Source organism: Schistocerca gregaria, chromosome 3, assembly GCF_023897955.1.
Source record: "Schistocerca gregaria isolate iqSchGreg1 chromosome 3, iqSchGreg1.2, whole genome shotgun sequence".
NCBI lineage: Eukaryota > Metazoa > Arthropoda > Insecta > Orthoptera > Acrididae > Schistocerca > Schistocerca gregaria.
The window spans coordinates 874,629,101-874,644,167 of NC_064922.1; the positions used below are offsets into that span (position 1 = coordinate 874,629,101).

The 15,067-nt window shown below is 39.6% G+C and overlaps 1 protein-coding gene across 1 annotated transcript in view; it reads right to left on the reverse strand.

Moving 5' to 3' along the window:
• The window catches only part of LOC126354951 (dynein heavy chain, cytoplasmic-like), a 217,351-nt gene that overhangs the window by 114,687 nt on the left and 87,597 nt on the right, over nucleotides 1-15,067 (reverse strand). Inside the window, 9 exon segments of the mRNA XM_050005032.1 lie at nucleotides 96-330; nucleotides 1,604-1,763; nucleotides 1,766-1,866; nucleotides 3,496-3,778; nucleotides 3,931-4,131; nucleotides 5,225-5,410; nucleotides 9,374-9,539; nucleotides 9,711-9,878; nucleotides 12,360-12,532. Of these exon segments, the coding sequence (XP_049860989.1) occupies nucleotides 96-330; nucleotides 1,604-1,763; nucleotides 1,766-1,866; nucleotides 3,496-3,778; nucleotides 3,931-4,131; nucleotides 5,225-5,410; nucleotides 9,374-9,539; nucleotides 9,711-9,878; nucleotides 12,360-12,532 (1,673 nt within the window).

The window sequence follows — 15,067 nt, forward strand, 5'->3', positions numbered from 1 at the left end:
TCTCACTGTCACACCCTCTCACCCCCCCCCCCCCCCCCCCCACACACACACACACACACACACACACACACACTTTCTCCAATCCGAAATCTTACTTGAAGAATGGGACAATCTTGCAAGCCAACTTTTCTGCTGTTCGGAATCCTTGAGAGAAGAGCATAACTTCTGCAATTAACTGTCTGTCTGGCTTTGTCATGGCCAGTGAACGGAACAGTTTCTTCAGATTATCGGGCAGATTTGAACGACCAGCATAGCCTGGATTCATTGTAATAAATATGGCCATATCTGTAGACACACGTACTTGTTTGCCAACAAGTTCAACTGTTATACCTGGAAAAAAAAATAAATAAAATAAAATAAGAACGAAGTGTGAAATTGCACTCTAATGACTGCATCACCTTATCACAGAAAGTAAATCATTTTACCTTAGAGGAACAAGAAAGGCTGAATTTGGAATAGGGGCACAGACTAGTAGATGGTTGGGCAGAGCGGGCAGACTGTTAAGGGGAAGGAGCATAGAGGGCGAAGATTGGGGATGGGAGGGAAAGGGAATAGCGAGTGAGAAGTAGGAATGATCTGTCTCGCGTGTGTTTATGTGGTGGAGAGGAGGAGGCATGGAGTGAGAAGATGGTGGAGAGGAACAGAGGGAGAAGAGGGGCATGTGAGGAAGGGGAGGGAGATGAGTAGAGTTATGTGTGGAGGAGAGGGCAGAGGGGTGTGTGTGTGTGTGTGTGTGTGTGTGTGTGTGTGTGTGTGTGTAGGACAGGTAAGGAGGAAAAATGGTGAGAGTGTGGAAGACAGGAGTGGGGAAGAGAGGTGATCAAAGATTATGGGTAACAGTGTGGAGCAGTTGAAAAGTGTGGGTAGAGGAGGGTGTGTAAGGAGAGGAAGGGTAGAAGGCTGTGGAAGGACAGGGTGTGTAAAAGAGGGGACTCAGAGGGCAATAAAGAAGAACAGAAGAGAAATGGGTAAATAATATCATACAAACTTCTGAAGAATGTAAATGAAAGTAGAAAATAAAGATATCAGGAAAAGAATACAATTAACGCAAAAAATCATACAAACAAGATTTAAAAATATATCTAATGTTAGTAACGGCAGTAGCTTATCATCATGCAATACAACCACTTAACTCCCTTTCTTTAAAGGATCAAACTGCCATTCATGAAACAGTTTCGAAAGTCTCATTACTTTTCAAATAAAGTGTTAAATATTTGATCTGACGCGTGTAAACAACAAAAAGTTAAGAACAGGTAAAAAATTATGCTTAAAGTTTGTTGGAAGTAGCTCATTTTCAAACACTGGACAAATGAAGTCCAGATATTTGCACACTGTTGGTTAAACTGGCTCCAGACGAACACACAATTGCTAATTTTAATACTTGTCTTAGTGTATGAAACGTTTAACATAAAATTATACTGCTTAATAAGCAGATTACAACAGAATTTTAAATTTTTAAATATGATCAATAACTAGGCGAAATACTGAAAATCAAATTTATGCTGCCCACTCTCGGACAATCTCTTCGTAAAAAGACAGTGTGTTCATGCCTCAAAATCTGCAGTTTTCCACTTATCAGTACTGAGGCAAAATGACTACTTACTTCCTTCTTTCTTTCCATCCTGTGCAGATTTCAGTGCTTCTTGTATAGTTTGGACTTGCTGAGACACAGCAGACAACATACGTTCCTCCAGTCGATTGAATTCGTCAAAGCAGCCCCAGGCACCAACCTGACAAAGTCCTACAAAAATTCGACCCATAGCTCTTGGAAATCAAATGTCTCATCACAGTTGAACACTAGAACAAAACGACCAAGTTGGTGTCCAAGGGCTTTCACAGACTCCGTTTTGCCAGTTCCAGCAGGACCTGCAAGAAACAAACTGATTGAAAACAGACAGACAATTTCAACTGTACAGTTAACAAAGTAAATGAGAAGTGGCAGTTTAGCACAAATGGTTACCAATTTTTCTTCATTACACACACACACACACACACACACACACACACACACACACCATTAAACTTACATTTGTAGTTATTTACATTATTTTCACAGAAGACTCAAACTTATTCCCATCATCATACTTTGAATTTACAGCCATGAATTCTAACAGCAACCATATATCTTTTGTATCACAATGACCATTAATCAAAGTACTTTGATGTAAATGATATATATATAAGCGGGAAAGCGCCGGCAGACAGGCACAATGAACAAAACACACAAACACACACACACAATTACTAGCTTTCGCAACCGATGGTTGCTTCTTCAGGAAAGAGTGAAGGAGAGGGAAAGACGAAAGGATGTGGGTTTTAAGGGAGAGGGTAAGGAGTCATTCCAATCCCCGGGAGCGGAAAGACTTCCCTTAGGGGAAAAAAAGGACAGGTGTGCGGCGCACACACACACACACACACACACACACACACACACACACACACACACACACACACACACACACACACACACACACACACACACGTTGCGAAAGCTACCAACTCTGTGCGCGTGCCCGCGCGTCCTGCTAACTGTGCCCGCGCGTCCTGCTCACTGTGCGTGCCCGCCCGCGCCGCCCGCCCGCCCGCCCGCGGCGCCCCCCCGCCCGGCAAGTCCCAGAATCCCCGAGAAAGAAACTTCCACATGGGAAAAATATATTAAAAACAAAGATTCCATATATAGAGACATGGGAGGGAGAGAAGGGAGGGAGGGGAGGGAGGGAGGGGAGGGAGGGAGGGAGGGAGGAGGAGGGGAGGAGGGGGAGGGGAGGGGAGGGAGGGAGGGGAGGGGAGGTGAGGGATGGAGGGGAGGGGAGGGATGGAGGGGAGGGGAGGGGAGGGATGGAGGGCAGGGGAGGGGAGGGATGGAGGGCAGGGGAGGGGAGGGATGGAGGGGAGGGGAGGGGAGGGATGGAGGGGAGGGGAGGGGAGGGATGGAGGGGAGGGGAGGGATGGAGGGGAGGGGAGGGATGGAGGGGAGGGGAGGGATGGAGGGGAGGGGAGGGATGGAGGGGAGGGGAGGGAGAGAAGGGAGGGAGAGAAGGGAGGGAGAGAAGGGAGGGAGAGAAGGGAGGGAGAGAAGGGAGGGAGAGAAGGGAGGGAGAGAAGGGAGGGAGAGAAGGGAGGGAGAGAAGGGAGGGAGAGAAGGGAGGGAGAGAAGGGAGGGAGAGAAGGGAGGGAGAGAAGGGAGGGAGAGAAGGGAGGGAGAGAAGGGAGGGAGAGAAGGGAGGGAGAGAAGGGAGGGAGAGAAGGGAGGGAGAGAAGGGAGGGAGAGAAGGGAGGGAGAGAAGGGAGGGAGAGAAGGGAGGGAGAGAAGGGAGGGAGAGAAGGGAGGGAGAGAAGGGAGGGAGAGAAGGGAGGGAGAGAAGGGAGGGAGAGAAGGGAGGGAAGGACTTCAGCTTCTATCTGTTCTTGAAATAATTTTTATCATCAAAATACTAAGGGCCAATTCACACTTGAAAGAAAAAAAAATAAGAATGTGGTATAATGGGTGCTTACCAAACGGAGAACCTCCAAGTCTAGCTTCCAAGGCTTGTGTCATTGTAAGGTAGCAACGATCAGTAAGTGGTGTCTGCACCAGCCGGTCTTGAACACCAAGATATTCAAACCCATAAAAGAACTTTGCATTGGCCATGTGAATTGTAAGCTGCTGTAAAACATCTGTTTGTCGAGGATCAAAATAGAAGCGCATCTGGCACAACCACTCAAATGCCTTTGGACCAGATACTCCCGTAGCAATTAGCCTTCTTGTGACTGTACGTTTGTGTACAAACTCATTTATCTGAAGTATTAAACGATCAGCATCAGTGAAATTATCAACAGATGGTAGCTTGAAAAGATCTCAGAAAATTCATACACTAATTCTGCACAACTTTCATGAACTACATTTGCACTAGTGTTGTTTCTACTTTTAACTAGTGAGTTTCTCCTTACCAAATGTTCCAGTTTCTTTCTCCGCAGGGGTGGCTGCTCCTGCAAGACTGAGTCTGCAAGCACGTTAAGTGTCGTCTCAACTTGGCCAAGAACACGCTCCAGAGGTGCCATCCCCTGTTCAGGACTAGCACCTACTTGATGCAGTGCAGCCTCAACATCCTCGCTCCAAAGAATTTGTGCAGCCAAGATCACTATTTGAGCCTGAAAACAATATAAATGACAACTCTCTACCTCTCTTTAATTATTGTAAAAATCTCAAGTAAAATCAGTTATGACAACAAACATTATGGAATGGTTAACATCGTAAGGAAATACATTGATAAACGTCCTGCACTATTGTCAAAAGTGTCTCTTATCACAAATTAAAAATGGTGTTACTGTTATTTTATAATTGAAAAATAAAAGGAAAGATTAAATTGGAGGTCAAAATCATAATTTATGAACTGAAGTTCTGAATATTTCGAATGAAGGTGTCACAAATTGTGTGTTAGGCTTACTGTCAGTTCAACTGTGTGTTTCATTAATTGGTAAGTATTCACACCAAGTTTCTCCATTGTAATGCCAGTCAATTACTCTCAATTCAGTTCTTTTTGTTACTCCTGCATTTGTCTTCCATATGTTTTATGGATAGAATCAATTTCATTTACTACATTCCAACATTCACTGAAAGGCATAGAATGGAGAGACCAGTGCCATTTGCTCTATTCATTTAAAAAGTGTATTATTTGTTCGATAATTTAATAGGTATTTTTCCGTCACTGCCTTACAGAAATGTAATTTTCTTATGGTCATGTTTGAAGGAGGAACCTTATAACAAAATCTGTGAATACAAGTTTCAATGTCTCCTAGCATTGTCATGAAGGGTGAGAAACTGCATTTCCCTTGACAATTACGGAGGTCCTCAAAATACCTGATCATTATTTGAATTTAGTTGGATTAATGTTTCACCAATGCCTTACATTTCTCTTGCATTGCTAATAGGTAGTGTACTGATTAATTTATTATTATAAAAAATAAAATTTTACTCATAGGAAATGATATTACAGATATCTGACATCAAATATTCTTCACAAATGAAGGGCATACTACATCATCCAAACTTAATTCACAATTATTTCAAAGGTTTACATATGTGCATACTCAATAAATTGTGCAGTAAGAAAGGGGAAAGAGGAAAAGTAAGCACTTTACTTAACACTTATGTGCTTGCAAAATAACTACTTAGTACTAATTATAAAAAATTATGTTCAAATAACTGCTTCTGTGAAATATGTAACAGAAGGTAAGGAATTACCTGATATTTGTCACACCAGTTCATGTAAGCTGATGGATCAATACCACCTTCTTTGAACTGCTTAATATCTTGCACAGCCTGGGCCAAAGATGATGCCAATGTCAATCTCATTTGGCTCTCCACTAATGTAAGCCACTCATTTATCTTTGGATGGTCCACTGTTGAAACTGGCTCCATGAACTTGACCTAAACAAGAAGAAAATTTAGTGCAGTGAATCTGGACCAGTTTTGTTAGTTTGTAAACAGTATTTTCATCAATGTGAAGGAAGATTCTATTGTCTCTTTGGTGTGTGTATGTTGCTCTTTTTTAGTACAACACCATAAAAATCCAATAAGTTAACCACCATGAACTTTGTAAACAGAATTGGCAAGAACTGGAGTGTTAGTAACTTTATCATCCACGAATCTTTTTGTTTGTTTTTTGCCTAAGTATTTATCATTTGTCAAATAAGACAAAGGAAAAGCCACAGGGTGTCCATTCTAAGAGTCGTCAGGCACATTCTCTCTCATGTTTTGGCAGATATTTGCAATGTCAGTTTTGCAATGTGTAAATTGAGTTGTTGGAAACAAATATTGCTCTTGATATCTTTTAAGCAATACTTAGTGTTAATGGAAAGGGTCTGTTTCCCCTTTACAGACAACAGGATTATTAAAGTGGGATTTTACATGCCTATTCAACAAAGCAGTTGAGTGCAATATCAGTTTTATTTCCGTGTTAACAGAGACAGTAAAACATGAAGAATAACTTTCTGCAGTGTCTAAACAGTTCTGCTGCATTGCATAACCAGTCAGCAAGGAAGGTTGCAAGCTGTCTGGCTTGCCTCCTTCCTTTTATATACTAAATTCATCTGGCCCTTCTCACACCAGCCGATAGGCACAATTCTTCAGTTTCATCAAGTTAAAAGTCATAAGGTTACTTAATGCTGGGGAAAGTATTTTATAAATCTAAAATGGCTGTCGGTCGAGGCTTGTAGTTCCATTCTAGAAATGTGTGACAACTGCTTAGTTTGCACAGAACTCTGAAAACGACTGGAGAGATGTCACAGCATTCAGAGGCTTTGTTCTAGCTTATGCATATCGAGGAGTCACCTGACAGGCTCACCACACTCCCCTGTTAATCAAGCTAAGATGGGGTTCGCAGTATTCAGAGGAGGAGATTAGCGTTTAATGTCCTGTCGACAACGAGGTCATTAAGAGACGGAGCACAAGCTCGGATTAGGGAGGGACTGGGAAGGAAATCAGCCATGCCCTTTCAAAAGAACCATCCCAGCAATTGCCTGAAACGGTGTAGGGAAATCACAGAAAACCAAATTCAGCATGGCCGGAGACAGGTTTGAACCGTCGTCGTCCTAAATGTGCGCAGTATTCAGCACAGTACAGCTCTGTAGAAGGCTGAGAGCGGTGGTGAGAGATCACAAGTCTTGGAATGTCCGGGAATATGGGGTGGGAAGAGGAGCCTCATGGAGTTCTTGTCATGTAGGTTAGGATTCCAGAAACTAAAAAGTGTACAAAAACCACTGATTCACCATCGTCTACTGACATCAGATGGTGGTAACTGGTGAGAAAAATGTGGTCTGATTGGGCCACATCTGGAGACCTGTGATGAGAATTTATTAAACATGGCAATTTTCAAACTACTGGGGGAAAACAGGAACGTTTTTCCTTATTGGCAGCTGCGGCTGGAATGACGGAAACAACAGAATTGGGGGCAGCAACACATGAAGATAGACACACTTAGTGTGGATGTGAAAGGTGAAGGGTCACTGGTTTAAGATGTTGAGGGCTGACTTCAAACATCAGATGGGACTTCACAGTGTCTCAGCCCTGACTAGCAAGATTCTGTTTCTTCTTATGTGACCATGCACAGATGGCTTACTGTCACAGCGGACTGGTGAGAATACGTAGGGGCTCCAGTTATAGGTGGGTACTGATGTTTGCGAAAGGGATGTACCATTGACATAGTACTCTTAATCCTGGTTCTAGAGATAGTTTCATTTATTATTCATTCAAAAACTGGTGTAATTAAAATATTTGGTGGGTTGCATTCGTAATGGGGATTGAATATACAGCTAGGATATGGTAGTGCTCTCCTCAGTTGCTTCATACCTATATTACAAAAAAATTTCTAATAGTAATGTGACTGTCTTATGCTATGTCATTGCTTTTAATATAATAAAATATCTATTTAATTTTATTTTTATTTTAAGTACCTTGTATCTTCCTTCATTTCACCACCACCACCACCACCACCACCACCACCAGTTCTGTAGGATTTCATAGCAATTCCTCACCTTGGGATTCCACATTAGGGTCATTTTTGCAATAGCATCTTTGTTGGGCAATTAAAATTTAACATTTGGTAACAGGGAGTGTGACAGGGTCTGAGCAGCAACATCATTCCAGTACTAGTTCACAACCATACTCCATGGGGTTTTGCAAGTGCAGGCCACAGCACTGCCCAGTTGCTGCTGGATTAGAGGTTGTACATGTTTTAATGTCGCTGTTAATACATATCTACACCACACTACTCTACAGAATGGACACACAAAATTTTGTTAGCGGAATCATTGTTTCTGTTGACGCTGGGCATCGCATGAAAGACATAACAAGCAGCTTTTACTTGGGCTGACTCCAGCTACATACTGCAAAAAACAAAACTGAGTATCTGCCGAAACATCAGAGAAAACTCATTTGTTAATTCTTAGGTGGGACGCCCAATATACAGGGTGTCCCAAGATAATGTATACACTCTTTGAAACAGAATCTCTCTTTAATTAAAGGAGATAGAAATACAATTTTTATGGGTAATCATTTAGAAGGTGGTGAAAACCATAACAATGCTTTCTTTTGTTTCAGGCTTGTCAGCAAACATGGCGTTACCATTTGAACAATGAAAATGGGTACTAAAGTGTTACTGGAAAACAGAGAATGTGAGTGTGGTACGCCGAAGTTTGAGAGTTGAATTTAGACCACCACCACCAACAAGAGTAACAATTACAAGAATCAGAGATAAGTTTGAAGTCGAAGGAATAGTGTACAACATGAAGAAGGGACATAGCCGACAAAAGAGAAGTTCAACAGACAATGAGAGCGTTGATGCAGTAATCCAGGCACACACGCACGATCCCCGAAGAAGTCTGTGAGGCAATGCTCTTGTGAGACTGGGATCTGCAGAAGCAGTGTTAATAAAATTAACTTTAAGCCCTACATTCTAAGACTTTTCCATGCTCTTAATGAGGATAATCCTGATAGGCGAAGCAAATTTTGTGAGTTCATTAACAGATATGAAAAAGAGCAATATTTCCAAGATCAAATTCTTTGGTCAGATGAAGCGACATTTAAACTTGATGGAACAATTAATCATCATAACTGAGTGTACTGGGCCAGGGAGAATCCATACTAACTAAGCAAAGGCATGTTAATCTATGAGGAGTAACAGTCTAGTGTGGTCTGTCTTCTAGAGGGTTAATCGGGCTATACTATTTTGACAACACTGTCATAGGCGAATCTTACTTGGGAATGTTGGAAATGATAACTCCGGGGCTTAGCATAGTGTTTGGAAATAAAGATTATTACTTTCAACAGGATGGGGCACTACATCACTTTCACCTGAACGTGCGGGCATTTCTCAATCGTACACTTCCTACCACATGAATAGGATGAAGAGGGAGTGTGGAGTATCCCCCTCAATCTTCAGATTTAGCTCCTCTAGACTTCTTTCTACGGGGTAGTCTCAAGAACACAGTTTACACTGCAAGACAACACACACACACAGGATGATCTTAAGATACCAAATTGAGGATGCCTGTGATGCTATTCCATTGGAAACAATAGAGTTGGCATGTCGTTAAGTCGTCGTCAATGGTGTACTGCGATGGATAGACACCAGTTTGAACATTTAACACCTCACATCTGACCATGAGGCACCTAACACCATTAAAACTGTATTTCTAAGCCTTTCATTAAAGAGATGTTCAGTTTCAAAGAATGTATACATTATTCTGGGACACCCTGTATTTGCTACAAATCTCCTAAACATTAGAAGCAAAAATCAGAAACTTCCTGTTATGTAATTCACATTAATGGCTTTAAATTATTAAAGAAATGATATTAGAACTATAAAAGAAAACTGTATGAAACACTAAGTACCTCTTCTCCCTCTCGTGATGCAATTCCGGTGATGACAGTGTTGTCTTCATTCAAAAGTATGGCAGCTACACCAGCAAACATTTTTTTGAAATGTTTCTGCAAACGAGCTACATTTTTGCTGTTTCCTATGATCTCTAGAAGATCTTCATCACCCACAAAATAGAACCTAAACATTAATAAAATACAATAAAATGAAATGAAATTATTGTAAATCTTAAGTCTTGTTCTCTAAAATGATAGTTTATAAATCTAAAAATTTTCATACTAAAAAAATGTTACTGAAAGATATACAAAATTTTGGTTAAATTTTTATACCAGTACTATAAATGGAACTCACCTTGGGAAAGAAGTTCTTTCCCTTTCCAGGTACTCTCCCAGGGCTTTCTGTATTTTCCCCAGAAGATCTGCCAATCGCTCAAGGGATCTCTGCACACCAGGTATGTTGAGGACATCCATAACCATGGGAGACTTTGTCACTTTCTTCATCAAGCCCAAGAACTCTGAACTGGAAACAGAAAAATCAATAGTCAAAATACCAGACTACACTCAAGCAGAAAAGGGCGCCAGTTCTTTTTTTCCTGTAAGAAAAATTGTTACTTTAAACTGATTATCACTTTATACAGCAAGATGATGAACATTTGGAAATGATGCGGCAAAAAATGGTTCAAATGGCTCTGAGCACTATGGGGCTTGACTTCTGAGGTCATCAGTCCCCTAGGACTTAGAACTACTTAAACCTAACTAACCTAGGGACATCACACTCATCCATTCCCGAGGCAGGATTCGAACCTGCGACTGCAGTGGTCGCGCAGTTCCAAACTGTAGCGCCTAGGATCACTCGGCCACTCCAGCCGGCAATGATGCGAGATTCCTATATTTTGAAAATCAATCCTAACAACCATAAACAACAAGTCTATCAGGATGCAAATGTGGTTCTAAGTAACAATCTGTCAGTAGTAAAGGAACTTTGTCCCAGGATCTTCAGTTCCCATTACATTCAATATAAAGGAAACACTTATTATAAAGAGCATAATTTTAAGATTCCTATCAGTGTTTTCTTAATCCCATACAAATAGATTTCGCTGGCTTGATGTAATAGCAAGTAGTACATTCTGTACTTTGTGTGTTTAAATAAAAGTTTGTGCAACCATTACAATAATGGGCTGCAAAAATGTCATACAATAAGATCTGTTGTACAATATATGAGGTACAGTTGAGGTTTGAACTACCACTTCGGAAAAACACTTCTGTACTTTCTTTGTTCAAGGCTATGCTTTATTCAAGGCTATGCTTTAGTGTCGATACTTTATTGTATCTCGTGTAAAAATAACATTCATTAATGGAAAATACTGGAACAACAGTTTGAATTAGTTAATTATGACTCATCACTTCTCCTCCTCCTATCTCCCCCTCCTCCATTATGGTTTAATAACCGTTCACGAGTTTTAGCCTCTTCAACAGGTTTCCTCTTTTCCGCTCTTTCCAGCACAGTTCTCCACCATTCTCCAACTACGAAAGATGTTTATATCTTATTTCACATCACCTACCCACTGCTTTCATGGGCTTCCTCTTTGTCTTCTTCCAGTTGGCCTCTACTCAAAAACTTTTCAGTTGTTAGCCTCCTAAGGACATGTCCAAGCCAGGTTATTCTCCCACTTTTTACTGTTCTTAAAATGCCAGCTTCTTGTATGAGGCGATCCAGCTCAGTGTTCATTCTGGATCTCCAGATCCTGAATTTTCCCACAGACCTCGCACACAACCCTGCGTTCAAATATCCGGAGCTGCTGCTGATCAGCACTCATTAGTGCCCACATTTCACATCCAAAGGTTACAACTGGTCTGACCATGACCTTATAAACTGGAAGTTACAGTTGTTTGTTTAATAACCTAGAGGCCAACAATTTCTTAAGCATGTGGAACTATCTATTACCACTTAGAATGCACTGTTTTATTTTAGTTGACATGGAAATTGTCCTATTAATATTAGGTACCAGATAAAGTTAAGTACATATTAAAAATTGAAATCAATTGCTGATAGTTTATCCAGAAATTCATATATTTAGTCTTCTTTTTGTTAATACAAATGCCTCGAGATAGTGTGGCTTCTTTCAGCTGACCTAGTGTTCTCCCTAGTGAAACCCTTCCACTAATAATTGCTACATCAGCATATGCACATATCTGCGTTGACTTTGTTCCTACGTAACCAGATATTTGAAGCTTCTGAATGACTGCTTCAAGAGCTAGATTAAAAAGCACTGCAGAAAGTTCATCGACTTGTCCGACTCATTTACTAATACTGAACCATTTACTGAGGTCTTCATCACTCACACTATCGTCTTTGAACCAGCCAACATTGGCAGATAAGTAAAACATACTTGGATGGTATACCACTCTGCCCTATCAAGACTATCAAAGGCACTGTTCATCACATGGGATGTTGAAATTTAAATGTGCCTGTCCGGTGGTCAATGCCTCCTTTGTATGTTGGGTAACAATCTATCCTACCTAAATTATATTTTTGTTATACCATCCTTGATCTTCCATTGATCAATTTCACATAAAGGGAAATAGGGTGCTGTACAGAACATATTATTTGTAAATGGAAACAATATTCACTCGTGATTCACAAGCCTTTGATACTTTTCTATTATATCTTCCAAAGTTGGTTCTCAATGACAAAATATTTAAATACTTGTGACATCTCTAATTTTGTTTTAAATTAAACTAATCACAACTTTACACATACTTGCATTCATCACAGTATTCCCTTTAACTGTTCTCCAACTTAGCTTCACATTCTCTCAAAATCCTCGTCTATTGGGAAAAGTATGCAGTTCTCCCAGTTTGTTTACTTTATCACAATCCTCTGATTATTATGATGGAATAGAAGTAATGCACTGGACATTTAAAGTCTTCAAGGAGAGTACACTAGATTTTAAAAAACAAATACTGAAGAGTTATTTTTCCACTAATTGATAATACATACCTGATGCTTTGGAAACGAGATGTTTCAACAGGGAGCAACACTTTAATATCTGCACTGCCTGAGAATATTCCCTCCAAATACACCCACCGTCTCTGCACATCAATCCACACATCAAACAGTGCATTTATACGATTCAATTTTTCTTCCCAAGTAAGTGCTTCCTCTTCGAACACCTGTTGGAAGACACATCACCATATGAGACACACACACAAAGTAAGGAACTACTCTAGATCAGTTAGTTAAATAGGAGACATCTAGCAAAAACTGTTGTCCTAATATTACCACTACTTCCCTTGATTTCAGACATCATTTGATAGGATACTGAACTTTACCTCCATACAACAGTAAACCAACTAATAATAAATGTATTTATTGACAACAGACACAAATAAAATTTCTTAATTAGTTAAGTGCCAAGCTGGTAACCAAATGGTGCCTATTTAAATTGCAGAAGACCCACTCTATTCTTTGTGTGATTCTCTCTATTTTTTTTTTCAATAAATAAGAAAAAGATGAAGGTGCATGTTCCACCAACTTATAGAATGTTCCCAGAGACTGTGTTTCATTTAACTTAAGTTGCCAGAGTAGAGCTAGCACATTCAACATCTGTGCTAGTGACGTCCTAATGAAATATCAGTTCACATCTGTATTAACAGTTTTAGAATTCATTAATACTGTATCTTTCTTCTTAACTATTTACAACGACAAAGTGATTTAGTTTTTGAATATAGAAAGTTTCTACTCATAACAAATTTAGAAACTGGAGCCGGCCTGCACAGAAAGAACAAGCTGCAAGAAACATCTAAATTTGCTGGCACTTCAATTGGCAGTCAAAAAGTTAACTTTTTAATGTATGATATGTCTATGAAACACTGACAATTTCATAACCAACTGTTAATGTATTTTAACAACATTCTTACATTAGCGTACATTCAAAATGAAAAATATTTTAACCATCTCTTTATCTATCTCTCATGTACCAAAACATAGGAAAGATTGTACCCTATTACGCATAATTAAAAATACCATAACCTAACTAAACATAAAATACAGGAAGAGGTAACCATATAGCAGTAGCTTTGCACAAAAGAGAGCTTAAAACTTCCAAATTAGCTGTTTCTTCAGAGCTGTACAAAAATATATGGTTTGTTAAAAAAGAGAGGTTACCAACAAAAAAAGTTACACTTAATGACAATATCAGTTCATTTTAAAAGAAGCCATGTTATCCCTACTGACCCAGCGTACAGAGTGGAAGAGATGTCTGTAAAATCCGGGGTCTGACATACGGTGTTTAAGTAGAAGAAAATAGATACAACAATACTCAAACTTTATTTGGTAAGAGGCTGGCAAATTCAGTGCTTAGAATGAACCTTTTGTTTTGCGTATAGTTTTCCATTGGACAGGTGATTTGAAAGTGGGCATAGCATCATACGTAATGTCCCAAGTATACCTACACTGCTACACCCAAGGATAGTCTAATGAAATCATTAGAAAAAACAATACAAACTACAAAATGATTTAGATAACATATCTGTATGGTGAAAAAAGTGGCAACTGATTCTCGACAGTAAAAAGTGTGAGGCCCTCCACATGAGTACACGATGACTGACAAAATGAAAGGTCGTCAATTCAACAGAATACCTACAGATTTCAATTACAAACAGCTTAAATTGGAACCATAACAAAGAAAAATTTCATGAGGAAGACCAATCAGACTCTTTTATTGGTGGGACACTTAGAAGTGCAAAACATCATCTAAAGAGACTGTCTAAATTGCACTAGTCCAACCTCTACTAAAGTATTGCTGCACAGTGAGAGATGTTTATATTATTACATCATAATTATGTAATTTAATACCTATTTTATGTTATCAATTTAAGGTGTCACATTTTTTTGCATATTTTCGGAAAAAGAATACATTTCGTAGGTGTGAATTTTGGACTATAATTTGTTTATGTTGTGATATACTCTAAGTTGTGCGATTATTTCAATAAAGTAAAGTTTGTGTTGCTATATGCTATCCATTTTATTCTCTAGTAAGTACCTGAAGTGAAAAGTTTATATAGTGTAGGTTTAGTTCTTTACCTTTTGTTTCATCATGTAAACAATACAGGTTATATCGTTTTTGTTTCTCCAGAAGTTTTGAATTGGTACCTGAACTTTAGGCCTAAACTTTCTAGGAAATTTAATATATTAATTGAGTAGTCTACGAAGTAATACGATTGTTAGTTACGGGGTGTGGTGTGAAGGTTGTTACAGTTTCTTTCATGTAGGTAATTGTAGCAGTATGGGAATTGGGGAAATAAACAAGGCTCATTGGTTGTGTAGGATTTGCTGTCGAGATAGGAAGATAATGGAACAGGTGGAGAAGATTGCTGCCCTTCAGGCAGAACTAGATAAAGTGAAACAAGATCTGGATAGGTTAATGGGGGGAGAAGAGAAAAGAGAGGTGGGAACTGACAACAGGTTATACAAGTAATAGGACGTTCTCTGACAGTGTGATTGCGAATGTGAGAAACAGGTTTGATCTGTTGTCACAGTTGGAAACTGATAAGCCACAAACAGATGTAGGCATGGACAGGACAAATGTTCAAAAAGTGTTTGATAAGTAAGAAGTCAGAAAAAGCTGTGAAGAAAAATTAAGTTTTGTTGTTAGTTCACATGGTAGAGGTCTTGGCCAACTGCTGCAGGATGAACTAGGGTCAGAT